The sequence below is a fragment of the Atheta coriaria genome, unplaced genomic scaffold (genome assembly GCF_025399875.1).
Source record: "Atheta coriaria isolate IRGN ID8LTWV9N9 unplaced genomic scaffold, Caltech_Dcor_3.1 hic_scaffold_3_pilon, whole genome shotgun sequence".
Classification (NCBI taxonomy): Eukaryota; Metazoa; Arthropoda; class Insecta; order Coleoptera; family Staphylinidae; genus Dalotia; species Dalotia coriaria.
The window spans coordinates 8,661,028-8,687,791 of record NW_027045445.1 but is presented as its reverse complement, the minus strand read 5'-3'; the positions used below and the strand labels follow the sequence as shown (position 1 = coordinate 8,687,791).

The following is a 26,764-nucleotide window of genomic DNA, read 5'->3' as shown; positions in this document are numbered from 1 at the left end:
TCAAAAATAACGCAACCAAACATACAAAATGAGTGCAAAACGTAAAGAAAACAAATTTCAAAAACAAAAAAGATTCAGAAAAATTAGGTTGAAACGTAAATCGGTTGATTTATGGGTTTGTTTATAAAACTTACTTTCAGGAGTTAATTTATCCTTTCGTGGACATCCGGACAGACTAATTTTAGCATTGAAAGAGTTGTTTAAACGTTTCGGTAGAGTTTACTTAGACAGTCTTCACTTACCTTCGATGGTGCGAGTACAGTCCGGTGACATGTCCTTGTCCCGTACAGCCAGGCGTCGGGCATTTAGTGCCGTCTGCAACAAAACAAAAGCGCTGCGTTTAGATTTTGTTTTGTCCTAGCAAAAATAGAAAAAAAAACCGTCCACAAATCAATAGTCGCACATCCTCACACAAGCACAAGCAATAAAACGAAGAAAACATACTATAAACTAGACAACACACATTGCACGCAAAGCTCTAATCAATAGGCAACTTGAAACACACAACTTGTCAAACACATACACGCCGATGCGCATTAATAACTAATTCGGGGCGCACGGGCGTCGGACGAAAGACGTTTAAAAATCGCCGGCGACGTGCGCGAAGCAAATGGCGGGCGATAATTCACCCTCCCATGACCCACCCGCCCCCGTTGGGTGTATGTGTGTATGTTATGTACCTACACTATGTGTTTGCCGGCTCCCGCGGCGCCCGTAAAACTTTTCGCAGGTTTTATGCTGATACATAAACCGTATGTGCACATGCACGAGGTGTGTGTGCACATATCGTTCCGGTGGCGGCGGGGGCGGCGCGCATGCCGGGTCGATTAGCCTATGAGCGGCGTGCGCGGGTGGAGACTCGCGAGAAAAATATTCGTTTTTTCCTACCACTCTGACGGCGGCGGGGCGCGCGTTGGCGGCGGCGGCGGTGGAAAAAAGAAAACCGCAGCGTGAACGCGCGCACACAGCAGGGCGGCGGGCGAACGGTCACCGCACCTGCGGACTAGCCGATACCCCCACTTCGACGCCGCCCCCGCCGCCGCCAACGCAGCCGATAGGCGGGCGGCGTGTGGAAAGCAAACAAGGATAAACGCGCGCGAGCTACACAAGAAAAAAAAACAGAACACGTTTACTGCGCGCGCAAAACTGAAAAAAGTTTGTGAGTGTTGCGGAGCAAAAAGGACTCTCAGGACTCGCAGAGGACTCTAAGGACTTTCAGGACGAAACACGATGTTCATGTTTCTCGCGGTAGAGTAGTAGCGCGCGTGAAAACAGCAGCTTGCGCCTGCGTTTTTTCTTATAGGTTGGATGCCGTCCTCTTTTTTTTTTCGTCCTGCGCGCACCGCGCACGCGATTCGTCCGTCCGGAGGCGGCCCCCAACCACCTTTCGAGCACATACGGCCACATATTCCACATAGAGGTGCCGTGCCTGCCGATTATGTACACATACAGGACTGGACTCCAATCTTTATCGCTCGCCTCTCTCATTCGTCCATCCGTTCCAGCACATTCCAGACATTTCACCAGCTTCACCAGGATCAATCACACCACACGACAACAGTTTTTTTGTTTTGTTTGTTAGGAAAATGTTTACCTCCACGACTGATGCTTGCAGGACTAAGCGCGCCTGGTAGAACCTTAGCCTCGGCGATGGGCGCGTCCCTCGCCGCCTCCTGTAACGCGCTGGCGGCTCGTGATGCAACCCCTGTTGGCTGAAGGATCGTGTACTGCTTGGAGGAATCCGGTTTGCTGCCGCCTGCGCTGGTCCCAGGCGGCAGGTCGGCTTTGCCCATCGACTTCGCCTTCTCGACGGCGGCGATGGCAGCGGCGGAGGCTCCCTGCAGATGGTAACCGAAGGCGTCCGCGTAGTGGCCGCCCTGCAGCTTTGAGCTGGGCGGGCGGAACGCCGACGCGCTGGAAAACGAAGACGAAGGCGTGCTGAGAAAGGGCCGCGCGGAGTCATCTCTATTATCCTTGCAAGTGGCCGCCTCCGGCGACAGGGACATGTCGATTTCGAGCTCGGGCGACGAGTCATCGTCGTCGAGCTGGTCGTAATCGACGCTCTCATGGTCTATCTCGCGTTTTACCCTCAGTACGGAGGAGGAGGCATTGGAGGCGGCCGAGTGCGCATCGCGGAAGGTGATCACGTCTTTGAGCGAGTTCGAATCGGCGGCATCCGGTCGCCCGTCAGCGAACAGGTTCTCAAACGCGGGTTTCTCATCACGACAAGTGGCCTGGGGGCGGCTGCCGCCCGCCCAGCTGCCACTGAGCGTTTTCAGCGCGGCCTCCGTTTCGCGGATCAAGCTCTCGGACTCAGCCGCTGTGGTAAACGCGAGCGAGCGCTTCTTTTGCGGTAGCACGAGCTCGATCTTCTCGTCCAGCTTGCGCCGCCGCCGGGCCGCCTCCTCCCTCTCGCCCGATGGCATCTTCTTTAATGCGGGATAACCGAATGTTCGACTCGATCTGGAACAAGCGCAACTCCGAATTAAACTTTCAAACTTTTTCCCTGTTTTCTTTGATTTCTTTCATCAGCAGAAACAAGCTGGGTTTTTGTTTCTGCTGATAACCGGCATAAACTCGCATCGTGTGTGCTTGTCGTTCGAGCTCTCCTACGATTACGCGAGTAAAGTTTAAGTTCTGCTTAAACCGATCGTTAGAAGATCCTAAAATCCCAGCGATTCCTGCGATTCCTGCGCCCGAGCTGATATACTCCGCGAGAGTTGCGAGGGGCTTTAAAGTATCCACCCGCGCGGTGGATAACGCGTCGAATGGCTAATCTCCCGCCGCCCCCGCGCCGCGACCCCGGGTAGTTTCGACTTTTACAACATCATCACCGCACCAGCGGCGAGCGAGAGCAAAGCGGATGTTTTCCAGAGCAGACGCTGCTAAGCCCGGCGGACACTATCGTAATTTTCGGTCAGACGGCGGAGTTAAATCCACCACTAGCCGCCTCCTCAACCACCCTCAAAACCACAGCACTTGTTTTTTTTTTTGATTGTTTGCAACGACGCGAACATGAACATGAACTTAATACCATTTAGGTGTTAAGGAATTTTTATTTGGAAAAAATTTAAGTTTAAGGGTTGTTTTGGTATGCAGGATAAGTTGTGTGTTAATGAAACTTGCAACAAAGGTAAAAATTATTTCGTACCTTGAGTGCAGCGCTGTTTCTAACATTTTAACAATTTTTTCACCAAAAGTTTTCGAAACTTTTCACCAAAGTTTACCACATAACAGTTTTCTTTAAAAGTTTTTTTAAATTTAAATTTAAATTAAAACATTTTTGTTTTATTTCAGCGAACGCGTAATTTTCCTTCACCGGGCGGCGGCAGTACTGCCTCTCGCAAGCGACGAACGCACACTGAATCCGCGACCCTTCAACTCACAACTTGCAGCCCTTCGCACAAAACGCACACGAACTTTTTGAGCAGCGGCACGACTGGCGGCTAGCGAAGACACTGCACGACTAACTGCCGCCCGAGTGCAGAGAGTGCGAGCGAGCGGCGGCGGCAAGCAGCGAGCAAGGGTGGTGGCGGCGCATGACGCGCGCGCAGTCAGGAAAATATAAAGAGAGGGAGAGAGAAATCGGAAGTCAGAGTGAGATGAATGGAGGCGGTGAGTCGCCACCCCTAACGCGAGGCACGCTAGTAAGTTGAATCGTCTGTAGATGTCGATGCAAGGTTGCGACGCGAGCACGAAACGAAAATATTCGTTTGATGATTTCTCTCTGACCGGCGAATTCCTTCGGATCGGAGAATAAAATAATTCAATCGGAGCTCCGCGTTTTTTTTTTTGTTTGTTCTACTGAATAAACAGCAAATAGTTGCGCGCATTGGAATGTACTCAATGCCCTCGTTTTCATTCCCCACGGATTCTTTTTTTTAAGAGGGATGTGTACCCGATGAGGGTTGATTTAATTTCAGCCCCTAGTTGTAACTCATCTTGGAATTGTTTGAATCGAAAGTTGGATTCGCGGCGTTTTGGGGTCAGGATACTTTTACTTTAGTTTAGTTTTTATTACATTTCTGCATGTGCATCGTCCACCTCCATCCCCCTGCTGGCGCGAAGAAGAAGAACAAGAACTCCAACTCGAAGTCTCGCAAGTTCCAAGTCAATTTTCCCCAAGTTCAATGCGAGTCAAAGTCGAAGAAGTGAACAAGAACAAGAAGTCTCGCGAGAGGGGCGGTGGCGGAAGGAAAACGGCCAAAGTAATCATTAAAAATAAAAAGTTGGACGCGGCGGCGGCGGCGGCGTCGACCTACCCCATCAAGTTTCCTTAACTAGTTCATGCGCGGCGCTGCCGCCGCCGCCGCCATCAGCAGCGAGAGAAAGTACCAAGTGTAATTTGTGTTTCCGAAGTTCGCGGCACGGCGCGGCGGGAGCGTCGACTTTTGCAAGGACAAAATGGCAACGGCGGCGGCGGGTCCGAAAACCCGACACCAAAACATTCCCCCACCGCGGAAACAAACTCGCCATCAACTCAAAACTCGACCAACTTATACAACACTTTGCGAACGAGGGAAATTATAAACTGAAACTTTTTACTACACTGACATACAAATCCGCGCGCCGCCCCCCAAAGACCCGAAAAGTTTCATTTACTACCGCAAATGCATTCATTTGAAACAAAACGCATAAATTAACAAATCGATAGTGCATCCATATAAAAATATCACAAAAACATCTTCAACCCTTAAATTTACAACCCTTAAACAAAAATATTACATTTTTACTTTAAAATTTTTTGTTTCACCGAAAGAATTAAACAGTTAATTTTGGGCAGCGAGTTTAAACAAGTTGAGGCTTTTTTCCGGTTGCCGCAAATATGAAATGACGTTTTAAATGGTTCTTAATTAGCTAAACTAGAGCGTACGCGCGTGCGGACCCTCTTTAAAAAAGATTAAACCCGTGTGTTTGTGAAGTGGCGTAATTCGCAGTGAGTGACGCGAGCGCATCCCCACGCGCGGCGCGCGCAAAAAACGCGCTCCGCATCTTTGCGGAAGGCGGCGGAAAAAATCCGCACTCGCTGCGAACACGGAAAACCTTCTCTCGGGCGGCGGAGGTGGCGCGCAGAGATAGCAACGATGGAGTCGGGCGGTGACTCAACACTTTTGCACCCTGCAAAAAATCGCCGACAAAATGCGCAAAAATTCGGACAGTTTTCAATTCCGCTTCACGAGCCACCCGCGTCCAGGGGGGTAATCTCAAGAGATTTACGGTAATAAACCATATGTGTGCATCTAGAGGGTAGTAATTAAAGACTGTCAATGAAACGTCAATAATACTCAAAGTTTTCATTTTTTAGAAAAAAAAATCGGAAAAAAATTTCAAATTAGTTTTTAAAGCTTCAATTTTTTTTCTTCTGTAATTTTGTGAGTTTTTCTAGTCATGTTTTCCAATGTCGAGTAATGTGCCGCATGTGAAAACACTGACGAGGATGAGGGTTGCGGGTGCGCTCGAGTGTGTTCGCATGCTCAACCCGTTCGACCCGCTTCAAAACCCTGCGAAACGGCAACGTCTGATGACTTTTCGAGTGCACAACCCTTACGTTTACGCAATCCAAACACAGCGGAAATTATCCACTGAACAAATATAATTAAAATTGTAAAATTTAAATCCAAGTACTGATTTTTATTTTTTCTCATTTTTTTTTCTGGAAAATCGACTAGGACTATAAGCACCTTAGAAAAGTGTCGTCGTAGCATGTCGCATGTGCGACCTCTGGCAAACGGGGTGATTTATGCGCCTATGCGCCATACGTGCGGCGGCGTGATATATGGGCGTGAAATTCGTGCCGCCCCCGGTTGGCACCGCGTCACCCACTTTTCTCCACCGGCCGAAAACCGTGTATGAACTATGAATCCTTGCCAAACGTTCACGGGGATCGAAAAACGGAGAAAAAAAATCTTCGATAAGTGTAAGTAACTAAATCCTTTGCAGACTTGCTTTGAGAACGATCGTAAATTCGAAGTAGATTTATCTGCGTTTTTCCGACCAGCTATAGGGGGGATTTTCTTATATTTTTTCTTATTTTATTCACTACTGGACATTTTGACTGACATATCTTTAAAAAATCTAAGTTATAAATTTTTTATATTTTTAAACTAAAAATTTGATTATTTTCCTTCTAAAAAATAAAAATTAAGTAGAATACTACATATTATTCACCTAAATTTTTTCCACTTCACTAGCACTCCAAAAACCCCCAATTTAAAAAAAAAATACAATCCAGGTTGAAAATGTTTAATATAATTTGCGTTTCGTACCTTTCTCCACCTTGGCGTGTCAGTGCCTGACTGTGCCAAGGCGAGCGTCTTGCGGTTAGCGGATAATGCGCTGCCAACCCCCTCGCCAGCCCCTCGCACGCTCACTCGGCGTGTAGTCGTCCTTCGAGAAGCATGAACCGCGCCGGGAAGCTTGTCGTAACGCGACGCAACGGCAGGTACGGGAGTAACAAGCGGGAAATAACACGGTAAGTGGCAGGCGCTGCACACCGGCGCGAAGGGTTGTTATTATTACAGCCGGCGCAACCACCGCACAGCGCGCGAGCATTATAAAGATTTATATAACCGCGCTTTTCCGCCGGAAACCGCAAAACCGCCTTTTTATTACCGAGACGCTTATTACTTTATAATAAACACTGTGTACAGCGATACATCACAAAAAAACGCGCAGAGGAATGAAAATTTCAAATTTTACGCCGAAAAAAACCTCAATCCCGTAAATCATAGTATAGTATTTTCCAAAAGTTGCAAGGAGAGGAAAATTTGAAAGTTTTTCCAGTATTGATAGCACCAAGATATGAATCTACCCCCATGTGAAGGGTGAATCTTAGAGGTGCGCATATCTCCCGTATACGTTATGGATACGTGGATGTATATACGAGCTGACAACAAAAGTTTTATTGCTCTCGCCTGCCTGCCCGCCAGGATATGCAGGATATCATGATATCGGTTTGGCAGCGCAAGTTTTATTGCCCGAGAATACATATCGCAGCAAATGTGTTTTCGATTCGCAGCGGCGCAAAAGGAACAAATCCGATTTTTATGCGCACATTCAAATCAGTTGCAAGGATAATAGAGATTCAACGTCCTACGTCATTCATCTGCAATAAATAAATATAAAAATAAATATTACTTACGTGTTGGTTTTCTTTTTTAACGACTTCTTTGATTGTTGACTATGTGCACCCTGCAACAGAGAAAATTACGTTGTATTGATTTTTTTATTTTTATTTTTCTGTATTTAAGGGTAGTAATAATGTAAATGCATGTTGTGTGTTGCGTCTAATTGAAAATCCACTTTAAAGTTGGCTCGTTGTGTTTGCAGTCGAGCAAACGCACACAACAACCACTCCGCAGCTGGAAATCCTTCACTGGGATTGCAATCAGCGATACAATTTCCACATTTTTAAATCTAATTTTAATGTAATGAGCAGCGAGGACTCTCAGCTGCACGAAGAAAAAAATGCGAACGCAGGCGGCACGTAGAATATGCCCAAAGAAGTCTAATTAATTATTCCGGCAGCGGCGGCGAGGCTTCTGGCGGTGCTGTCCGTCCGAATAAGGAACAGAGGGACACACACAAGCCAGGCCAGTGATTAGCATTCCGTGCCAAGCGAAGGACGACGACGACGTCGATGCTTTTTCTTTGCAGCGCGCCGTTTTTTTTTGTCGCCGCAGCGCGCCAACGACTGTTCCCTTATTCATTACAACCTCGAAATAAGAGTTTCAATCACTAATCCCTGGAAACCGAAACCAGGACGCAGCGCGTGTAAAAGTAGATAATTCAGGATGTGATTCACATTTTTCTTTTGTATTTATTAAAATATTGATTAAAATTTTTAGAGAAGAAAAAATTTTGTTTTTTTAAATATGTATGGTGATTAAATATCTTTAGAAATTTTTTGATCGTGCATCTGTTGAGTGAACATTATCAGATTTTATTTCCGCCCCGTCCGAAAGGTGCTTTCAGCGCAAATTTCATCGAAATCGCATTTGTAACATCAATACGCGTGTGCGCTGTGCGCGCAAAGAGGATTTTTCCTTGCCAGCGTTCGCGCCATTGTCGAAAGTTTTCTTTGTTCTCGCTGTGCGCTTACGGCTCACGGCCAGGTAAAACTCGTGAGAAACAAAACGCGCTGGCGATAAAAACAAACGCTTCGGCGTATCAGGCGTCGCATTCTATGAAAAACCGATTTCTATGAAATTCGAACAACGCGGCTGAATGAAAATGAAATTTCAAGGATTTACACACGCCAAATCACATTCGAAGTTTATCAGCTGCGCAAAAACTTTTAAAATTATTAAATTAAATATTTTTATGCTTTAATTTAATTTTAAATATAAACTAAACACACTGTATGTAGTTATTCGCCGTGGGCTAATCTGTAACGAGTGCCAAAACCGTAAAACGATGCAAGCAGCCCTCGGAAAAATATAAAAATTAGCCTCGCCAAACATGTCAATCAAAATAATAAACAGGCAAGCGCGCCGCAGCGGAGGGTGCATATTTCAATATTTGCAGACATCCACCCCCGCCGCCGCCAAACGCCGAACGTCACGGGCTGTGTGGCAGTCGAACAAATCAATTCGTATTCGAATTCTGACTGGAATCACCCCTCATCGTGGAAAAAGAGAACAAATTTCGCGTTTGAAAAAAACCTGCATTTGCAATTTTTAATTTCTGCCGGGAACACATTCGACATTTAAATTAAAATTAAAATATAAAACATTTTTGTAACATTTTGGATTAAATTCAACAGAATGATTTGTAACAGGATCAATCAACAGTTGTTGCTGTTGCGTCTGTTGCTTCGTGATCCTTGAATGCAATGAATAAACGAATAAAAAAAGGTAGCAACGAATTGGATAAGAGCCGAGCTGGAAATGATTAAAACGCAATTGAGGAAAATACGCTTCACGGGACGCGTTTGGACAAATTTTCCCAATTAGATCGGGGATGCAGGCAGGTAGAGTACACGCAGCGCAATGAGGGTGGCGATAAAAAGTCAGCGCGAAAAAAAAACGAGGCAAACAGCGCCGAGCGCACCCCGCACGGAAATCAAATTTACGTAATTATTATTTCATGTGACCTACAAGTGTGTGTGTATCCACAGCCACAAAATAAAATTTACACCGTTTGGGGCTTTGAATAAATTATTATATTATAAATTTATTACCGAATGTAATTTGATGAAAAACGCCGGAAAAAAATCTCAGTTTTTTCCATTAAAATTTGTTCATATGTCTGGGGCCAGGGTTGAAATCCCATATTCCCATGCTCCCACGGCGGTCTCAGCGCACGCCGTCCCCAGCGGGTGAGTTGTCTTCATCAGCCTGTCTGATACATTAGCCCAACAAGGGCACAACAGGATTCCTTCGCCGCGGCGCTAAGGACGCGCAGTTAGTCTCGCTTAGCCAAGCAGGCAAACATACACACACTACACCCACAACTACCAATTCAACTGCTGCTGGAGCTGATGCTGCTGCTGCAGTCGACCGAAACGTAAACGGCGGAGTAGAGGTACACGTAATGTAACGTGTGTAAAGCGTGTCGTTGCGGCCGCTTCAGGCCTGTAACGGTGACATACGAGCGTATGTTACGGCGGAGAAATGAGACCGCAACGACGCTGGCGACGTGACTTTGGAATGAGAAGTAAAGACCACCGAGACGCTACTGGATTATAAGATAATAAGTCTTCAAATAACTAACGTAAATGCAGTGCAGAATAAAATTCAGTAAAAAAACGGAAGCGTGAATAATGCAGAGTACTACAGCATCGTTAAGTCTATTGCGCATGCGCAGTAAACTGCGCGTTTTTAAATTACCAACGTAAATACATTGTTAGACGAAATAAAGTGAAAATAGTAACTCGTAAATAATGAAACCCACTCTATCACTAATTCTCTTGCGCATGCGCAGTAGACTACAATACCCACTTGACTACAGTTCGCTACACTCGTGCATTCGAGTTTTGTTATTAAATTGCTCCCCATCACAATACCACCCACTCGTTATTCATAAGTCGTTATAAAAACACGTTGCCAGTAAATACCGTAAAGTTGCGCGCAAACTTTTAATGACTTCTTGAAATCTTCTCAATGTCCACGATATTTTCCAACAAATTGATCCAAAAATAACGTTTCACTCGTTTCACAACAACAACACACAATTGACACAGATACGCGTGTGATTTCGAAAGATTCGTTAGATTTCGTCGACACAGATGGATATTTAATATGTTGTACGAGGGGTGGTCTAATGCAGATAATTTGTGCGCCTGTGTTCTTGGTGTCACATCGCATTAACTATGAATTTACGAAAACCGGATTCCTTTTCGGAGCATTCTTAATGGAAATCAATTTGGCGCGCCACCACCAGCACACCTATGTAATCGAGGTGTGGAAAAGACATATTAATATGTCATTTATATTGATTATCAATCATCGTCGCGCGTAGAGACGCCGACGCCTTCAAGAGCCCGACGAATTATTTATGCGCCCGCCGCCACCGTTTCGAAGGAATAATGTGTCGTCGATTACATTATAATGCATGTAGCCGCACACACCGCACATACCAACATCGTGAACAATCGTAATGACATAAATGACGTTCCGGTAGTTATCTCAATATACAAAGTGTTTTAATCCCAACTAATAGTAGAAATTTTAATATGTGTTTGTTTGTTACGGTTTTAAACCAAAACCATTGAGCCGATTTTGATAAATTTTGGTATACAGATATTTTAAACTATAGAAAAGGAAATAGACTACTTTTTGTTGCAAAAATATATATTTTTAATGGTGTAAAATAAGGGTTGAAAGTTGATAAATAGTTAAATCATAGTTATAGTTATATAATATCAACCTAAAGGGCGTTTAATAAGCATTTTTATATCTCTAAATTAAAATTAAGAAACTTATTGACCGATTTGACACTCAATTGATCCAAAAATCAATTTTTATAAAATTCTACGTTGAAAAAAGCTAAATATAAAAGTAAAAATTAAATAAACAAAAATATCCTTTTTAGGGTATAATTTGAGGATGTTATCCGCGTGGTTTAAAAATCTTTTTGCGTAAAATCCTCGTGAAACTCATGGGACCTGAGCGCGGAGCACAGGTGGCATACATTAGGCGTAATCTGCACGCGCACCCTCCACCCGCATGAATAGAAATCGAGACGAGACGCTGATCGTATGCGTGTATCTTTTCTCGCGAGACAACCACCCCACAAGAGTTGAAAAATCCACAAAACTTCAAACGTGTGGTTTGAGGTTGATATTGAAATGTCAACAACACACCATCACAAAATTAATTTATTTAATTTCAATCAAATATTTTTAAGTATCCGTTAAATTCTTATGGATATTTACGGAAAATATTTCAAAAGAAACAAAATGCAAATTGATCACAACAAGATGAATGGCCGCGGTGTGGGAGAATGTTCAAGTTGGAAATAAATCACGGATACAAATGTAGATATAGATGGATCGCATATCTATGCATTACGAAAGACACTCGAGGGTGCAGTTGGTCACTCAATTTCATGATTTTATCTCTAACCTAACCTAACGCAACATAACCTCAAACCTCAAGTCATATACGTATACTACGCATTAAAGAAACGTTCAATCTTATGTGTTGTTTACAACACCAAAACGAAACAAAACAAAAGTTATCTTTCCGAAAACTTTCCTTCTCCATTCATACTCCATTCTATATGTTTTAAAGTAAACATTTTTAGGTTATATCATGCAAGTAGTTAAATTATGTTTGCGTTCGATTCCCACGGGGGTGCTTTGACGACACACGACACACATGATACGAAGGTTACGCATATGAATCGGGCGCGCACCGCCACCGCACACACAATGGTGCTTTGCGGTATGGCGGCGGCAGCGGCGGCGGTAAAGTGCGTGCCTCGCGCGCGCACACGCCGCATTAATATGTCAAACAACAGGTGGCTATTTCAGCGCTGCCGTTATGTGTGATGTGGTGTACAATCATCAATCATGTCAATCTCCAAACGCGGCGCCTCCACCATTCCAAGAACATAAAAAATATTTCAACGCTGAAAATATTTTCGAATTTCTACGCCGCGGAAACAAACGAGATTAAGAGGCTCTGATGTTTCCAATTCCACAACCAGTCCACCATCGTACCCCGCACCCCTGTCACTTATATTTTGATTTGGATTTAGTTATTAAATTAAAATATTCGTGCGGTTCGCCCGGAATTAGTAACGTTTGTGGCGCAAGGAAGCTTTCTTGCCATTAGATTTTGCTCGGAAAGAAGCGCCGCTACTCAAATTCAGCTTAGAACGTGTCGCAAAGACAGCTACTCGCCGAAAACCGCTTAGGAGGCGGCTGAGGGTTGCGGCGGTGGCGGCGCGGCTGAATAAATTAGTGGTAAAACTGGGATATAAAATTTTGAATATGAATGGGAAATTTTGCATCCGTAATAAGCCGTGCCGCCGCCCTTCGTCATCTCGTCCCGCAGGAAACAAAGCGCCAGCTGACGAGAACATATGTAGATGAGGACGAGCCGCCACCCACCACCGCCCCGCGGCCTCACTTCGTTCCGTTCGTTTTCATTTATTCGCTTTCGAGCGATGCAGTTTCGGCTGCCTAATATTCCTTATTTCCTGCTGGAGGTACCCGGGGGCAAAGGCATCGGCACTGGCGCGCTAATCCATGGAAAACGTCGGATTAAATGCGTTTTCCTCGTCAGCAATTCTTTTAATTAATTTAAACACCGCCAAAAATATAAAAATAAATAAAATCTGATATTATCCTTGCAAGGATAATAAAAACATTAACCTTCAATAAAAATCAAGTCAAAATCTATAAAAAAAAATTAAGGAAACGTGAGATTTTTATCTTTTATTATCCTCGCGTTGTCCTGGCGGCAGGAAATTTGTCCCCGAATACCCGCCCGGAGGGTTTTCGCACTCTGAACAATCGAAGAGCGAAAAAAAAAGGGAAGCAAGTGTCGAGAGCGCCGATCATTATAACAATAATAAAAATTAGAATTAGGGGAGCGTAAGGAAGTCAAGTCAAGAATTCCAACGAGTGCGATGAAATGGTATTGATAAAAATTTATGGGGGCGGGGGCGGCGGACAATGCGCGTCATCTATTATGATGACATTGTGACATTAGCGATAATATGACACCTGTTAGACTGTTCGATAGGAAACTTACTTGTTTCATTGCCAAGTTGGTCGGGCTCGAGCTGGCGTTGCGGCCATGGATGGTCAGATCTGCAATGGAGAACAAAAAACACGTTTTTAAAGGAACATTTTTGACATCCGCGACGAAAAATGACACATATTATATGTGATAAAAGCACAAATTGCATTTACTTGTCGCGACTTTTAAAAGGGTTGTCCATCTGAGTGATATATAAATATAAAGTGGTTGAAAGTTGAAAAATTGAGAAGAAAAAACGACGAGGTGATGGTGTTCTGCTTGCTGCCCCCCGTACACCGCATGCTACCACCTTCCGGAAGGCTTTTTACGCCGGCGCCTTAATTAAATCCCTTTCTGACATCTACCGTGCGCTTTCGTGTCACTCGACTGCGCGACGGAGGCGGTGATTTCTCGCCGCCTCCAGCCGCCGCCACCGCGTACGTGATGCGGTTTACAAAGTGTGCAAATTGCCCTTTTGCGGACACAACATTAACTCCACAAAAATCTCTCTCAAAAATATATTTTTCCGGAAAAACGTAAACTACATAAAAAATATTAATTATGTACATAAGGACATTTTTTTTCCGTGAATAAATTTGCGTTTCTTTATCCAGACATAAGAACGTAAGGACTAAGTCGTGTTCGATGTCATTGACGTGCGTTTTAAGTTGGTCTGGCGTGCTTGGCGAAGGCAATTAATTATTTTTTGGCATTATCGAACCGAACCGGGGGCGGTGGCGGAGGCGGCGGCGGCGTTTGGATTAAGCCGCTAAACCGATGCGGTCTGGTTTTGCTTTTGGGTAATTCATGAGCCGCGAACGACTAATAAAACACCCGTCGACTTCGGAGTCGATGTTGCATCGCCCCGCCGAGATTGCTTCTTTAATAAGCTCTCAAAAGATGAATTCTCACCCACACAGGCTGAGAAAATTATAAATTAAGCTCGTACTGGATTAAATCAAACATGTGCAACGTAAAACTAATGCATATAAAATGCTCAAATAAGGTTATGTCTAATTTAAAATCACAAGTCAATAAATATGCTAGTTGAGTTGCCTACGTTATAAATTTCCGATAATTACTTTTCCGACTTCTTGCAGTCGAAGTTAAAGTTGAAGTTGAAACACGGTGCGAGATTAGTTTGGAATTTAATTTGGATATTTGGCATATTGAAATAACGTGCACAGTGCCCGGTGTGTCGGGCGCAGCACATGCATGTGCATTCGCGTCCCTCGAAATGAAAGCCTTCAAAACGTGGTGACGCAGCCGACATAAGCAATCATTGCTTGGCGGCGGCGGCGGCGATGGTGGCGGCAACGAAGGATAATTTCACTCCTTGCTCGCCAAGTTGTACACAGTTGTACAACGGCGACAACGAATTGACGTTTCGAAGCGTTTCCGAACTGGGCAACATATTGAACCAGCGCCCGGCACAACTCACCCCCATTTGCTCACCCACCAGAGTAAAAGGGTGAGGTGTCCGCACTTGCCGGCATTGTGCGAAGGAAAGCGCATTCGGCGTCGCCGCTTCACTCGAAAGCGATGTAGGCATTGTGCGGTCAAACTTCGGCAGGTGCGCCGCCGACGTCGTCGTCGGGGTGGCTTTTGTCCACCGCCCTTAGCTCACGAGATGAGATATTGTGAGCGAGTGCAGATTGCATGTATGTGCGAAAAGCAGAAACTATTTCAGAACGCCATTGTCACATATTCACATTTTCCTATATTGCATGCAGTCAAAATCATTCTCACCCCCAAACTACCCTTAAAATTCAACATTTTTGACTGGCGCTTGTTTTCTTAAGAAAATTGCCTTGAAACACAGACCTGCATACATATAGCGGCATTATTTTTTGTTCAAGGGGATGAAAAGTTGCGTTCCAATGCGGTAAGGGTATTATGAACCCCTTTATTGCCCTCCGATAGGCTGTAAAAGGGTTAAGAAGCGCGCTGTATTGCAATTTATTGCACTCGCAAGCCGCAAAGGCACCACCGACTTAATTTTAATTTTTACCATCATGACCCTGGAGGTTTGAACATGCTTTTTAAATTTTCGCAGCCCACAACCCTTTTTATCATACACACCAAATGTTGGTCTCGTTTTGCGTGAATTAGATATTGCATTTGCGACCACCCTAATGGCTTTTTAATCAAATCGACTCATATTTACCCCCGCGCCAAATAATTTATTTTATTTTTATTTAAAACCGAGAGTGTGATTATTACACCCATGCGTGGAATATGTCAAATCTCGAATCTCAGCCAAGGGATGCAAATGAAGGGGTGGCTCTTAAATTTTTAACGCAAACACGGTTAATTTTCGGGTTTTCGTCTGGCGCAGTGAGCGAGAGACCGCAAAATAATAACGCGCGGCCGTCTGCGCGCTGCGACTTGATCAATATCCCCCTTCTTGGGGTGGATGGCGAATGGGGCGGCTGAGGGGAGAGACGCTCGCCGGTCTTAATTAGGCGACGGAATCTGCGGCGGACACACATAAGGGAGCGACGCGCGCCGCGCCGCCACTGCCGCCGCCGCCGTCGACCAGAAATGCGTCCCAGCACGGCTCTTCGGCCCCACCGCCGCCCCTACATATTAATGCCTTCTTCTCGCGACGAAGGTATAAGGTCCGGAAAAAGCGAGCCGGGGTTGTTTTGAGCGCGCGCACACGAGATAAATGCGTGTTTATGCTTCGAGGGCCGTGTGCTCATTTATACGCGATTTATTTTGATTTCGCATTATCTTATCTGGTCATCGAGGACCCGGCGTGGAGTGGGCGAGAGTATGCTGACCGAGACCGAGACCTTTTCGGTCAGTACCCCACAACAAGATTAGTTACCATGTTGCCACAAGGCACATGATTAATTTGCGCGGGTGCCATAACTCAAACATTTTACATCCTCATTTGGAAAAACATATTTTATACATCGGTGTTAATATTTCAAAAATTATTTTTCGCTAATTCATCAAAAAATTGAAGATTTTTCTAGAATATTGAATCAAAATACTGATAAACTATTGGCCAGAAACCGGTTAACCGGTATTAATTGCGATTTACATTATTTTTTTTTTGCTTCCCAAATGGTTTTAAATGTAGAATATTTGAAATTCATTTTTGAGACTAAAATTGAAGACGACTCCTTGCGCCGCGGCACGTAATGGACCCCCGATGCGAATCAATTCCGTCGGTCGCTCGGTCTGATTGTTTCCAGACGAAGCTGTTTAATGGAAATCCAACACATGCTGCTCCCGGCCGACGGCTGCTGGTGGTCTTAAGAGGGTTGCAATTTCGCCCGAGCCGGGGATTTCTAATCGCATCCGCAGTCGACAGTCTATCCCACCGCGCTTCATTCCTTTACCAACGCGCGTGGCGTTTTGCATCAGACGCGGCACTAATAACACGATAATTGAATGTTTTCGTTCGATTTTTCCTTTTTTTTTCCGTCCGCAAATTCTGCAACTCTGCAAATGCACAGGCGGAATATAGGAAATAACTCAAAGGGTTATGCGAATGTGGACCGGTTAATAATAGCTTTAATTAAGCTCGGCGAGAAAACGCCAAGTAATGTGTTCGCGGAGAGGGTAAAAGCCACCCCCAGGACGTAAGGGTAACTCCTTAATTAAAGTAAAATTAGGAAGTGTCTGACTAGCGAAAAGTTGAGAAAACGGGAAAACTAGTCTAGACTCCTATGCAAACACACGTTTATTTGATTATCCTTGCATCACACCATCCTTTGAAGGTCTACAGGACGGAAGGACGGAAGAAATTCACATATGTAGACATCGTCTTGGTATCACTCAAAATCAGACACTCAAAAAGTGATATTTTAGACACAGAATGCCCAAACCGTGGCTAAAGTATTTTAGTCACAGGCTTTAGTCATGGGTTGGAGCTTGCTAAAATCTTGTTTTGACAGCTCCAACCCGTGACTAAAGCCTGTGACTAAAATATTTTAGACACGGAATGCCAAAACCGTGACTAAAGTATTTTAGTCACAGGCTTTAGTCACGGGTTGGAGCTTGGAAAACTCTTGTTTTGCCACTTGATACTTAATGTACTATAAAAGATGTAATGTTTCTAAAAGCGGTTTGTAAATTTTGAGTGTCACTGGTATGGATGACTCGCGTTTGGACTTGTTCGGTGATGCGGCGAAAATGCGACACGGCCTAATTCCGGAATGGCAGTGAAGGGCCATCCTTGATGAACTAAAGCCCATCGATCATCCAATTAGCCGCGCCGATCAATCATCCGGACGCGCAGCCTCTGCCGCCACTGCCGCCGCCTCCGCGTTACACGCTCATCTGTTTCATCTGCATACCACACTTTCGGCGAAGAGATGTGAGGGTAATATTTGCGCCCCAGAAGGCCAGAAAGTCATTACCCACATTCACAATTTTCTTGTGCACCCCTAGTGAATCGCATCCCTGCGTATATTTCATCCCCGCGCACACACAAACCACCCAGTCACCCAAAGCTAAACCATTGATAGTTTTGCGTTTCTTCGCGATTTTATAAAGTCTCATAAAATTGTAAATTTTTCACAAAATTTATGACTGTGGTTCTTAATGTCCTTGAAATCACCACAATGCACATTGTATAACTCAGTGCACAATTTACCAGTGCAGTTTATGAAAATATGAAACAAAGAATTTACTCCATCGCAGTGGTTTGTTTCAAGGGTGTCTTCTTAGGGGTGGTTTTCGGCGCGCCGGCGTTTATGGAATTTAACTTGCAAATGTTATGGTTTTATACGCGGGCGACGGTCGCGTCCGCGCGCGCAAAGTGGGAGTCATCACCTATGAATATGTTTATTGCCGCCTCCGCAGCCGCCTCCAACATCGCATTTCATCCCCTTTTGCGTGGCGCGTGGATTTCGCTTTTTATATCGCGCGCGGGATTTTTATTCGCTTTTATTCTCGACCGGAGGATTTCCTAATTCAAATACACCCGGCAATAAAATGAAATAAAATAATACAAAAATAAAATAAAGTGTGGCGAATTTACATTTTAATGTTAGGGGTAGGTTTTTGATATGGATTACTTTTTGGTGCTTTAATTTTAATTTTTATACCGTTTTTTTTAAACAAGCGAGAAAAAAATTAAAGAAATTATGTTTTTGTGGGCTTAACTAGTTATATCCTGTTTCATCCTTGTATTATCCTTGCTTCTTTAACACGTAGGTATATTTATCGATCAATACAAAGTTACTAAAACTTTTCTCACGGCAAGGAGAAAAAAACCTTTTTGAGAAAGTTGCGCAATAATTTACAAACACCTCCAAAGTAGTCCTCGGAAAATACCAAGGATAAAACAGGAAAAAATCGATAACCTATAACCAGTTATTCCTTAATAATATTTTTTGTTGAAAATATATCAAAATATCAGAAAAATTTCTATGATTAATATAAAATATAATTTACCAACACCCTGTATAATAATGTTTCAGTTTCAGGTTGGTGTAAGGATAATGACACTTATTTTCCGTGAGCAGGAGTGGTTGCGAGAGTCCTGGAAGCGTTAACGCATCCGGCCGAGGTTTCCTTCCTCCTTCGTCTTTCCTGTCTTCGCGACTTTGCTACCGCCGCCGCGGTCGAAGAAACGGCGTTAATCTGGGAACACGCACCGACGCCCAGCATCCTGCAGGACGAAACCAGCCCCACAAGCACCCTTTTGCACTCTCGGAAGTAAGCAGCCTAAGCGTAAGCACGTAAGCACACGTAGTGCGTTTTATAAAGTAGATAAATGTACTGGGGGTGTATTTTTCCTACCGATTACTGATAAGCCTTACTCAACCCTTTTCAGAGGTTCTTAAATTAAAACAATCGTTTTTATAATTTTTTTCTTTTTTATGAATGTGTGTGAGTGTGAAATTACGATGTTATTGTTATTGTCAAAACTCAAAACGACGATTTGTTTGCCTCTATACGATTTCCGGTTATCCTGTTTTCCCATTTCCGGAACGCCGCAAATTTCCCAAAACCGCCATAAAAAAGCGTCGGGCGCGCTCCGACAAATGTCCCAATTTGTCACGCCGTAAACGAATTACGAATATAACGCATAACGCTTGCAGAAAAACTCCTTCGAGGACTCCAAGGACCTTTACCACAATACGACTCATACTTCAGACGACGGTGGCGGCGTGAAAAATACGACATAATTAGTCTTTTCCTAGCGCGGCGACTGCCTTTTTGCCTTCGCATCCCTGTTTGGGAATGTTTTCCCTTCACCCTCTCTCATACCACCACCCCCATATACACACATTATCCTTGCTTACTGTTTTCGCACTTTCTGGAGGTCTTTGCGAGGGTGACTTATGAGCGCGCGCGGGTTTCACTTATGCGCATACATATGCTTTTTGCCACCCCTTGGAGGCGGCGGCCGTGCCAAATCTCTCTAATTTAGTTTCATAGAAATATATTTGCCGACGATAAAGCGCGACGCGTCGAGGAAAAAACGAGCAAGAAAACGGAAGGAAAATTTCATCATCAGGGGAATATGTTTCCGGCAAGTGGGGAAAATTCACAAGAAAAACCTCACCCTCTCACGTGTTCACCAGTAGTGTGTATTAGTATTAGTGTGTTTCTTTTTTTCTTTATACCTTTATTTTGCAATTCTTAGAATTTTCGTCTTTGAGGTTTTCAACCCCTAAAAAATTTGCACTTTGTTTTGTCCTTGCGGCGAGAAGGTGAAGTGATAAATATGAATTTGCATTTAAATGGGACATTTTCTTATTTTTTATTTCTCACTCCTTATTTCCGGCTTCTGCGGACAAAGACAACATGTTATCCTAGCTGAATTTTTTCTTCTCTATTTCTAAGTTTTAAATAAAGATTAGTTTACACACGTCAAGTGTACTGGTTTGCAATACCAAAGGATGTCTCTTGTCCTTAAAGCCTTAGGGGTGGTGTTGATGACAAAGGCTCTTAATATCCGTCGATGCGTTCGCCATCTTAGTAGGAACGAAATAGTTAGTCCGCGTTAAGTGCGCCGCGAGAGTGGAAAACGAAGAAAAGAAGAACGACCGAGAGGGTGTCGCCTTCACAAGCAGGATCCACTTTCTTAAGCAGGACGTAATGGGATCACGTTCATCCGGTTGATCCCGCATCGCCACCCCCGGCCCCCATCGGCGACACTCAATACATTAAAATCCCGCCGCCAGTGATGAGGAGTCGATCCTTGATTTTTCCGTTTTTCACACCGCAAATACTTTATTTACCCGGCATAATCTCACCCGATGGCGCACCCCCATCGTAAACACCAGCCGATCAGAATTGGGGGTGGGCTGTCAGGCTTCGGGATAAAATACATAATCCGATATAAATATTTGCCCTCTTCCGGAATTTCGAATTTCATCCGGTGGGAACTTTTTCAGCGCCGGCCAAAAAACCACCCTTATTTTTTCGTAAAGTGTAAAACGTTAGAAGAAAATGAGAAAAACGAAAAAAAAGGGTTTGCTTAATCGGGTACTATCATATCTGGAGGGCACTTAAAAGAAGCACTTCGTAAGGGTGCCGGAAACGCGCCAAATAAGGGGTAAGAATGGTATGGATACAAGTTAAGCGCGATAAAATAAAAAAACGAAAGCACGGATGAGAAAAAAGGATCTTTTTAAGAAGCTTGCCATCAACGGTGTTGGTCTTACCACCCCCAAAATACACCAACCCTCAACTGCTCTCTTAATTTTTCCCCCGAAATTTATACACGCTGATATAAACTAAAACGCGCTAAGAAAAAAAACCGGAAACAAAAAATTCATCCCCCAACCCCCAACAGACAACTACTCCTTGCGCTAGATTGTAATCGCTTCCTCTAATTTACTTATTCCCTGCTTAAGATCTATTTACAACGCCAAGAAAACAAAAAGTAAAATAAGATATGATGCTCGAGAGTCGAGAAGAGCGCCAGGACGAAGGACGACAATAAGATTCAGGAAATTACATTACGAGGGCGCGCACAAAAGGCGATAATACACAGGACGACACGACTCCGAACGCAAGTGCACTTGTTCATTCAGATCCACTTCACTTTACGTTAATGATCCATAATAATAACACCTACGCCATCTTGATCCTCGAAAAGGACCAACTAAGCAATTCTCAGAAATACAGCTGTTAATATAATTTTAGTGAGTAATTAAAGTGTACGCTTATCAATACTAACGCAAATAATCAAATCTCCAGACGATGTCTACCAATTATCCTCGAAGGATTCAAAGATAAAAAATGACCCATAAAAGTACACCGAGTATAAACACGATAAGGACAATGACAATTTGCTGAATAAATTGTTCGCGTGTCGACAGGAGTCAATGGTAGCCGTGTTTGCCGTGCGTGATATATTGACACAACGTGAGGGTAGCAGCAAAGGGTCAACGGGAAAAGGGCTACTCCTGACCGGCCGGATTGAATTCGTGCACAGCCCGGATGTATTGCATTACACGCCGGGTGGGCGCACGAGCGCGCTCAATATGTTCATGGGGTGGTGGCGGTGGCGGCGGCAAAAGGTACGCGCGAGGGCAAACAAACTGACCGGAAGGCGCGAGCGCCCAAATAAGATGTTACGCCATGATACGCTCAGCAAGCAGCCGCAAGGAGGAGAGGTCAAGTCGTTTCTCAAGTCCTTTCTCCACCCCCTAAAACCTGAAGCTGTGGAGCTGAAGACATGTTGAAGTACAAAACGACCGAGTACTAAACCAAAACCTCGCAGTCGCTGGGCCGTACGCGTTGTGGCTGTACAAATTGTTTGCATAGTTCAACCCCTTTCATCCCTTACGGATAACAATAACTCTAGAATTAAAATTTGAAAAAAAACCGACGGCGGAAAATACAAAATTCATTTATATTCATTGTTTTGTAACATTTTATAGCTGTAACCGATCGCTCACTTTTGCTACCCCTTGGTACATGCGGTCATTTGTTTCCAACCCTCTAAAAGGACGAAAAATAAAATAAAAGCCCTTTGGCTGGCCGATTTTTTCCCGCTGCCGACAAATGCACTGGGGTATTATCCGCGCTCCTCAAATCCCCATTCCCATCATCCACTCGGCCGCCCCCGACAAAGGGCGAACACAGAAACACAAAGGTGTGTTAGTATGTCGCGTCGCGCATAGCACATTGTGCCAATAAGTAAATAAGCATGCGTGTGTTGTTCGTTTTTTTTCAAGCAAGGACAAAACAGGACTCGCAAAACAAAAAAGGATAATAAAAGAATGCAGGACATTTTGTGGTGTATTGCTATTTGCCGGAACAAACGCGACAAAAATTTCATCATTCGCAACCCTTATTTTTCGTCCTCGAGAAAAATAAAATAAAAAAATTTAAAAAATCGTTTCGGAAAAAATTAATTAGTTAACAATATTTTCCCGTAAATCGTCCTGTCAGTTATCCTGAAAAGTGTTCGTCCTGAACTCGCAGGATTTTCAGAGTCGCGAGTCGGAAGCAAAAGTAAAACTTTAGCAATTTGATTTTTCCGAAAGTTAAACATTCCGGTGTGGAGTGTGTCGCCGTCGACGTTCGATATTTCGCAATCGGTGGCAGCAGAAACGACGGCGGCGGCGGCAGCAGCAAAACGGGAAAACTCCCAACTCGGAAGTGCGTCGCGTTCGTGGGGCTGTTTGAAAGGATATCGACCGACCAGCAGCACCAGCTTTGCACTCGCAGAACGCGAACGAGATTTGCGATCGGAGAGAAAACCTTTTGTAATTAAAATTCAGCCACCACCACCACCACTACCACACTACCATCGCCGCCTCCAGCAGTCGCGGATAAGCAAACAGCGCGATTCCTTTCTTCGCCAAACGTCGAAGGAAGACGATTCCAAACGGAATTACGTGTCCTGATTTTAATTCGTCGTTAATTGCAAATTCACCCCTTCAACGAAAAAAAAACCACCCTTATTTTCAAAAATCTTAAAAAAATATATCCTCTAGTACCATAGAGATGAATAATTGATAAATAATCGATAGTGTTGTTTAGTTAACCCTATTTTAATCCGAGATTAATCTACACCCCCATAATACACCAACAGGGTGGTTTTCTCGATGATGAGAATCCGCGAGGCGAGTGTTACGGACGTCCGGTGATTGATGTTGATTAAAGGTCGGGTTGACCATCGAATCTTATAAGAGACCTGCAGTGGTGGTGCCCAACCCTCCTCGGGAGACGTGCGGAGTGAAGTGGTCACTCATCAACCGGTCGGTGATGAACTGTTGAACTGACGGACTTCCACCTCGAGACTTGAAACTACTGCCCGCGGTCAAAACAGACGCGGGGATGGGGATGAAAACAAGGGTGGGCTTGTTAATTCTTCGCGCGTACGCGGGCACCCGCTGTCAACAATCAGGCAACCTTCATCAAGCCATCGCTAATGGCCGCACTACCACCACCAACCACCTACTCAGCGCGCGCCGCCAGGACGAAAGAGTCCTGCAGGATCCCGATAAAGCGCTAATTCCCGCAATCAAATATTGATTCAAAACGAGAAGGGGCTTTCTTTACTTTTACCTTCCGCAGCGGAGGGTAGTCCTCGTGATTTTCGGTTTTAAGGATCACATTCGCCGCGCGGAAAGTTTGTTAGCACCGGCGAGAAATTAAAAAAAAAAGAGGAAAAGTAAGACGTGCTGAATATTGGCCCCTTCGACTCGAACTCATTCTTCTGGTTGATGATTTACAGTAATTACTTTTTTGCACGTCGAAGAAAAGCCAAATTGCTGCAAACGCTTCGTGCCTGGCGACGTCGACGAATTATGACTTTTCCAAAGCGTGCGCGCGTGAAAAAAAGCGCAGCAACCCTCCCAGCGGAGGAGAGTAAAAAAACGGGTGAAAAGCCGGTTGTTAATAATGTTAATTAATATCGGAAAATGAAAATTTCCTTTCGTGCACAAAAACTTTTATGTCACGATATTAAAAAAGCCTGCAGAAATTAATTTTGTTCTCGTTAAAAACACCGGGAGCCACGCCCATGATGCCATTGCGCATGCGCAACATGTTTAGAGGTTAGCTAGTGGCCGCAAGCATTGTAAATTTAATTGCGGCATTATTTATCACCGAATAAACATGCTTTAAACGGAAATAGCGCGCTGGGAAATGTGTTCAGGTTATTAATACATAATTAGCGACGTATGATGTGCGCCCTGTTCGCGTGTCGGCGTGCTACGAGCAAATGTATCGCGACATCAATTAAGTTTAGTGGTTGCACACACGCCCCCCGTGATTGCCGAGCATACACACATCGCGCACGCCGCCGCACACATCCGGTTAATGTGCATGCGTAAATAGGCATCGAGTATCACACGGGCATCAATTTCAACCACCCCTAAATACTAAAACGATTATCTGCTAAAAATTCAACGCGTTTTTTTTCGCATTTTCTTTTTGTGTGTGGAAAAATTAACCAAAATTTAATTACGATAATTTAATGTGAATTTTTAAATTTTAAAGTTAGTTTCACTAGGGGTTGTTTTTAGGCCCACACATGACAAGACATCAAAGTCAGCCTTTCGTCTCGTCGGCGTCTTGTCACTTGTTTATTAGAACTTTGCAACTCTTGAATTTCGAATTCGAATTTGGCAATTTTCATCCCTCATCGCTCGCAGGCAGATCTTCTTCTTCTCGGTGGTGCGGTGTACAAAAGGCACGAAGGTACGAAGTGTTTTCGGGAGAGTGCGAAGGACGTCGTCGTCACATTAGGTAATTAACGCACGAGAATGCGTCAACCCTTCGGCAATTAGCCGTAATGTAATGTCGGGGCGTGCGTTAAATTTCGGCGCGACGCGACGTGCGTGCCGAGGGGGTCGCGGGGGTGGAGATGAACACACGTTCTCGCGCCTCGACGCGCACCCGAGTAAACAGCAGCGACGCGCAACGAGCCGGAATGGATCACATTAACCGAATTAAACGCATATCTTATGTGAAATTCTAAGAAATTCACAAATCAACCCCAAAAAACTCAAATTTTCAACAAAACATTTTTTTATGCGTCTTGTTTTCCCAAGTCAGAGATTAGACGCTGTTTGTTTAAATATTCATGGAGGCGTTGAGTGACTAACTTTTAGTCCTTCGTCCTTTTTTCGTCTTATCGTCCTTATTTTACTCCCAGCGACTTGCAGCAGTGGTGATAAAAATAAAAACTGTTTTCCGCACCGTTTGCCCCGTAAACACTCGAAAATATGATACGCCGCTCAAAATCACCCCCAAAGGTGGACAACTTAGGGGTGGGGGTAGTTGAAACCGTCTGGGAATGCAACTCAAGTCATAAGACGCAAAGTGAGCATAAAAAAACCGCGCAGGTATGAATATCAAAACATCACATACATAACAGTGTAGAATCCTACCCCCAAAGCTCGGGGGCGGCAAACAAAGCGATAAAACTATGCGTTTCAAGATTAAACGTATATTTCATGCAGAAACGCATAAAATTCTCGTTCAACTTGTTGCCACAAGTGTAAATAGTCCATATATGTCATATTAACACCCCCGGGGGTGATGATAATCACACTAGTCGCGTAAAAAACAACCCTTAACGTATTGTGCAAGCAGATTTTTTTCCAGCGGCGTTTTAACGCTCGTAAAAGCCGTTTGAGTGCAGTACTAAGCGCAGTTAGTACAATAAGCTAACAAATAAAAAAATTAACGAGCGCGCATACATCAACCCTTAGTCTCGTGCCGGCGAAAGAATTGAAAGTCGAAATCACTCATCAGCCTCGGAGCGGTAGCGGAAAACTCGTATAATTAGCATAATGAACGTAATTAAAAGCGCTCGTAAAGACTTACCACCGGCGGTGAGCAAGGTGGAAGGCTGGTAAAATCACTCGCCCGCCCTCACCAAAAAATTAAGGGTTGCAAGGATGAAGAATGAGAAATGAGCGAAGAAAGAAGCCAACGAAAGGGTACGTCACTTTCAGATCTCATCTCGACATTTTTTGGCGAGGCTAATCTAATCTTATCAGGTTATCTGCTAATCTTAAACCATCCTTAAAAACCACCCCCGAGGAAATTTTCGGGTGTTGAGTGGAAATGCATTTCTATTTGACTTAAACTCCACATTGTAAAGTTTCTCGTGGAAAATGCAAACAAGCACGATTTGCATTGGGCACACGTGTGGAAGGGTGGATTTTCTATGCACATATGTTTAAAATTTGATAGAAGCGAATTGATAAAACGCGTAAATTCTCACTTTGTCTTGAAATAAGCCCGCGCCCGAGTCGAAAAAGCATTTGCAAAGCATTCGAAATGCATCACAGCGTCGATGTGCGTGGAGTAGTTTGCCACCTCCTTCACTCACCCACCCCCGCGCGCGCCCACAGCCCCCAGATCTTCACGGCCGGGAAAGTTGAGGTGACACAGCTGACGAGTATGCAAATGCGTGCGCGAGGTGGCGCATACTTTCAGTACTTACTACTCGAACTAGCTAATACACGCAAATATACAAAGTGTTCCAAATAAAAATCAAAATTTAAAATTATTTTAAGAACAAATGTAGTTTTAATATTTCTTTGACTTTGGAAGCAGAAAATTTAATTTTAATTTTTTTTAATTTAAAATTTTTAATTTAGGGGTAGTTTGTGCTATAAGGGTAG

At 44.1% G+C, this 26,764-nt stretch overlaps 1 protein-coding gene across 1 annotated transcript in view; it reads right to left on the bottom strand.

Annotated features, from left to right (window-relative positions):
- Positions 1-26,764, bottom strand: part of LOC135803780 (uncharacterized) — a 117,937-nt gene that overhangs the window by 7,340 nt on the left and 83,833 nt on the right. Inside the window, exons 4-8 of the mRNA XM_065317473.1 lie at positions 13,206-13,264; positions 7,142-7,191; positions 1,595-2,463; positions 243-315; positions 135-175 (exon numbers count right to left, since the gene is read on the bottom strand). Of these exons, the coding sequence (XP_065173545.1) occupies positions 135-175; positions 243-315; positions 1,595-2,463; positions 7,142-7,191; positions 13,206-13,264 (1,092 nt within the window). The remainder of the gene's footprint in view (positions 1-134; positions 176-242; positions 316-1,594; positions 2,464-7,141; positions 7,192-13,205; positions 13,265-26,764) is intronic.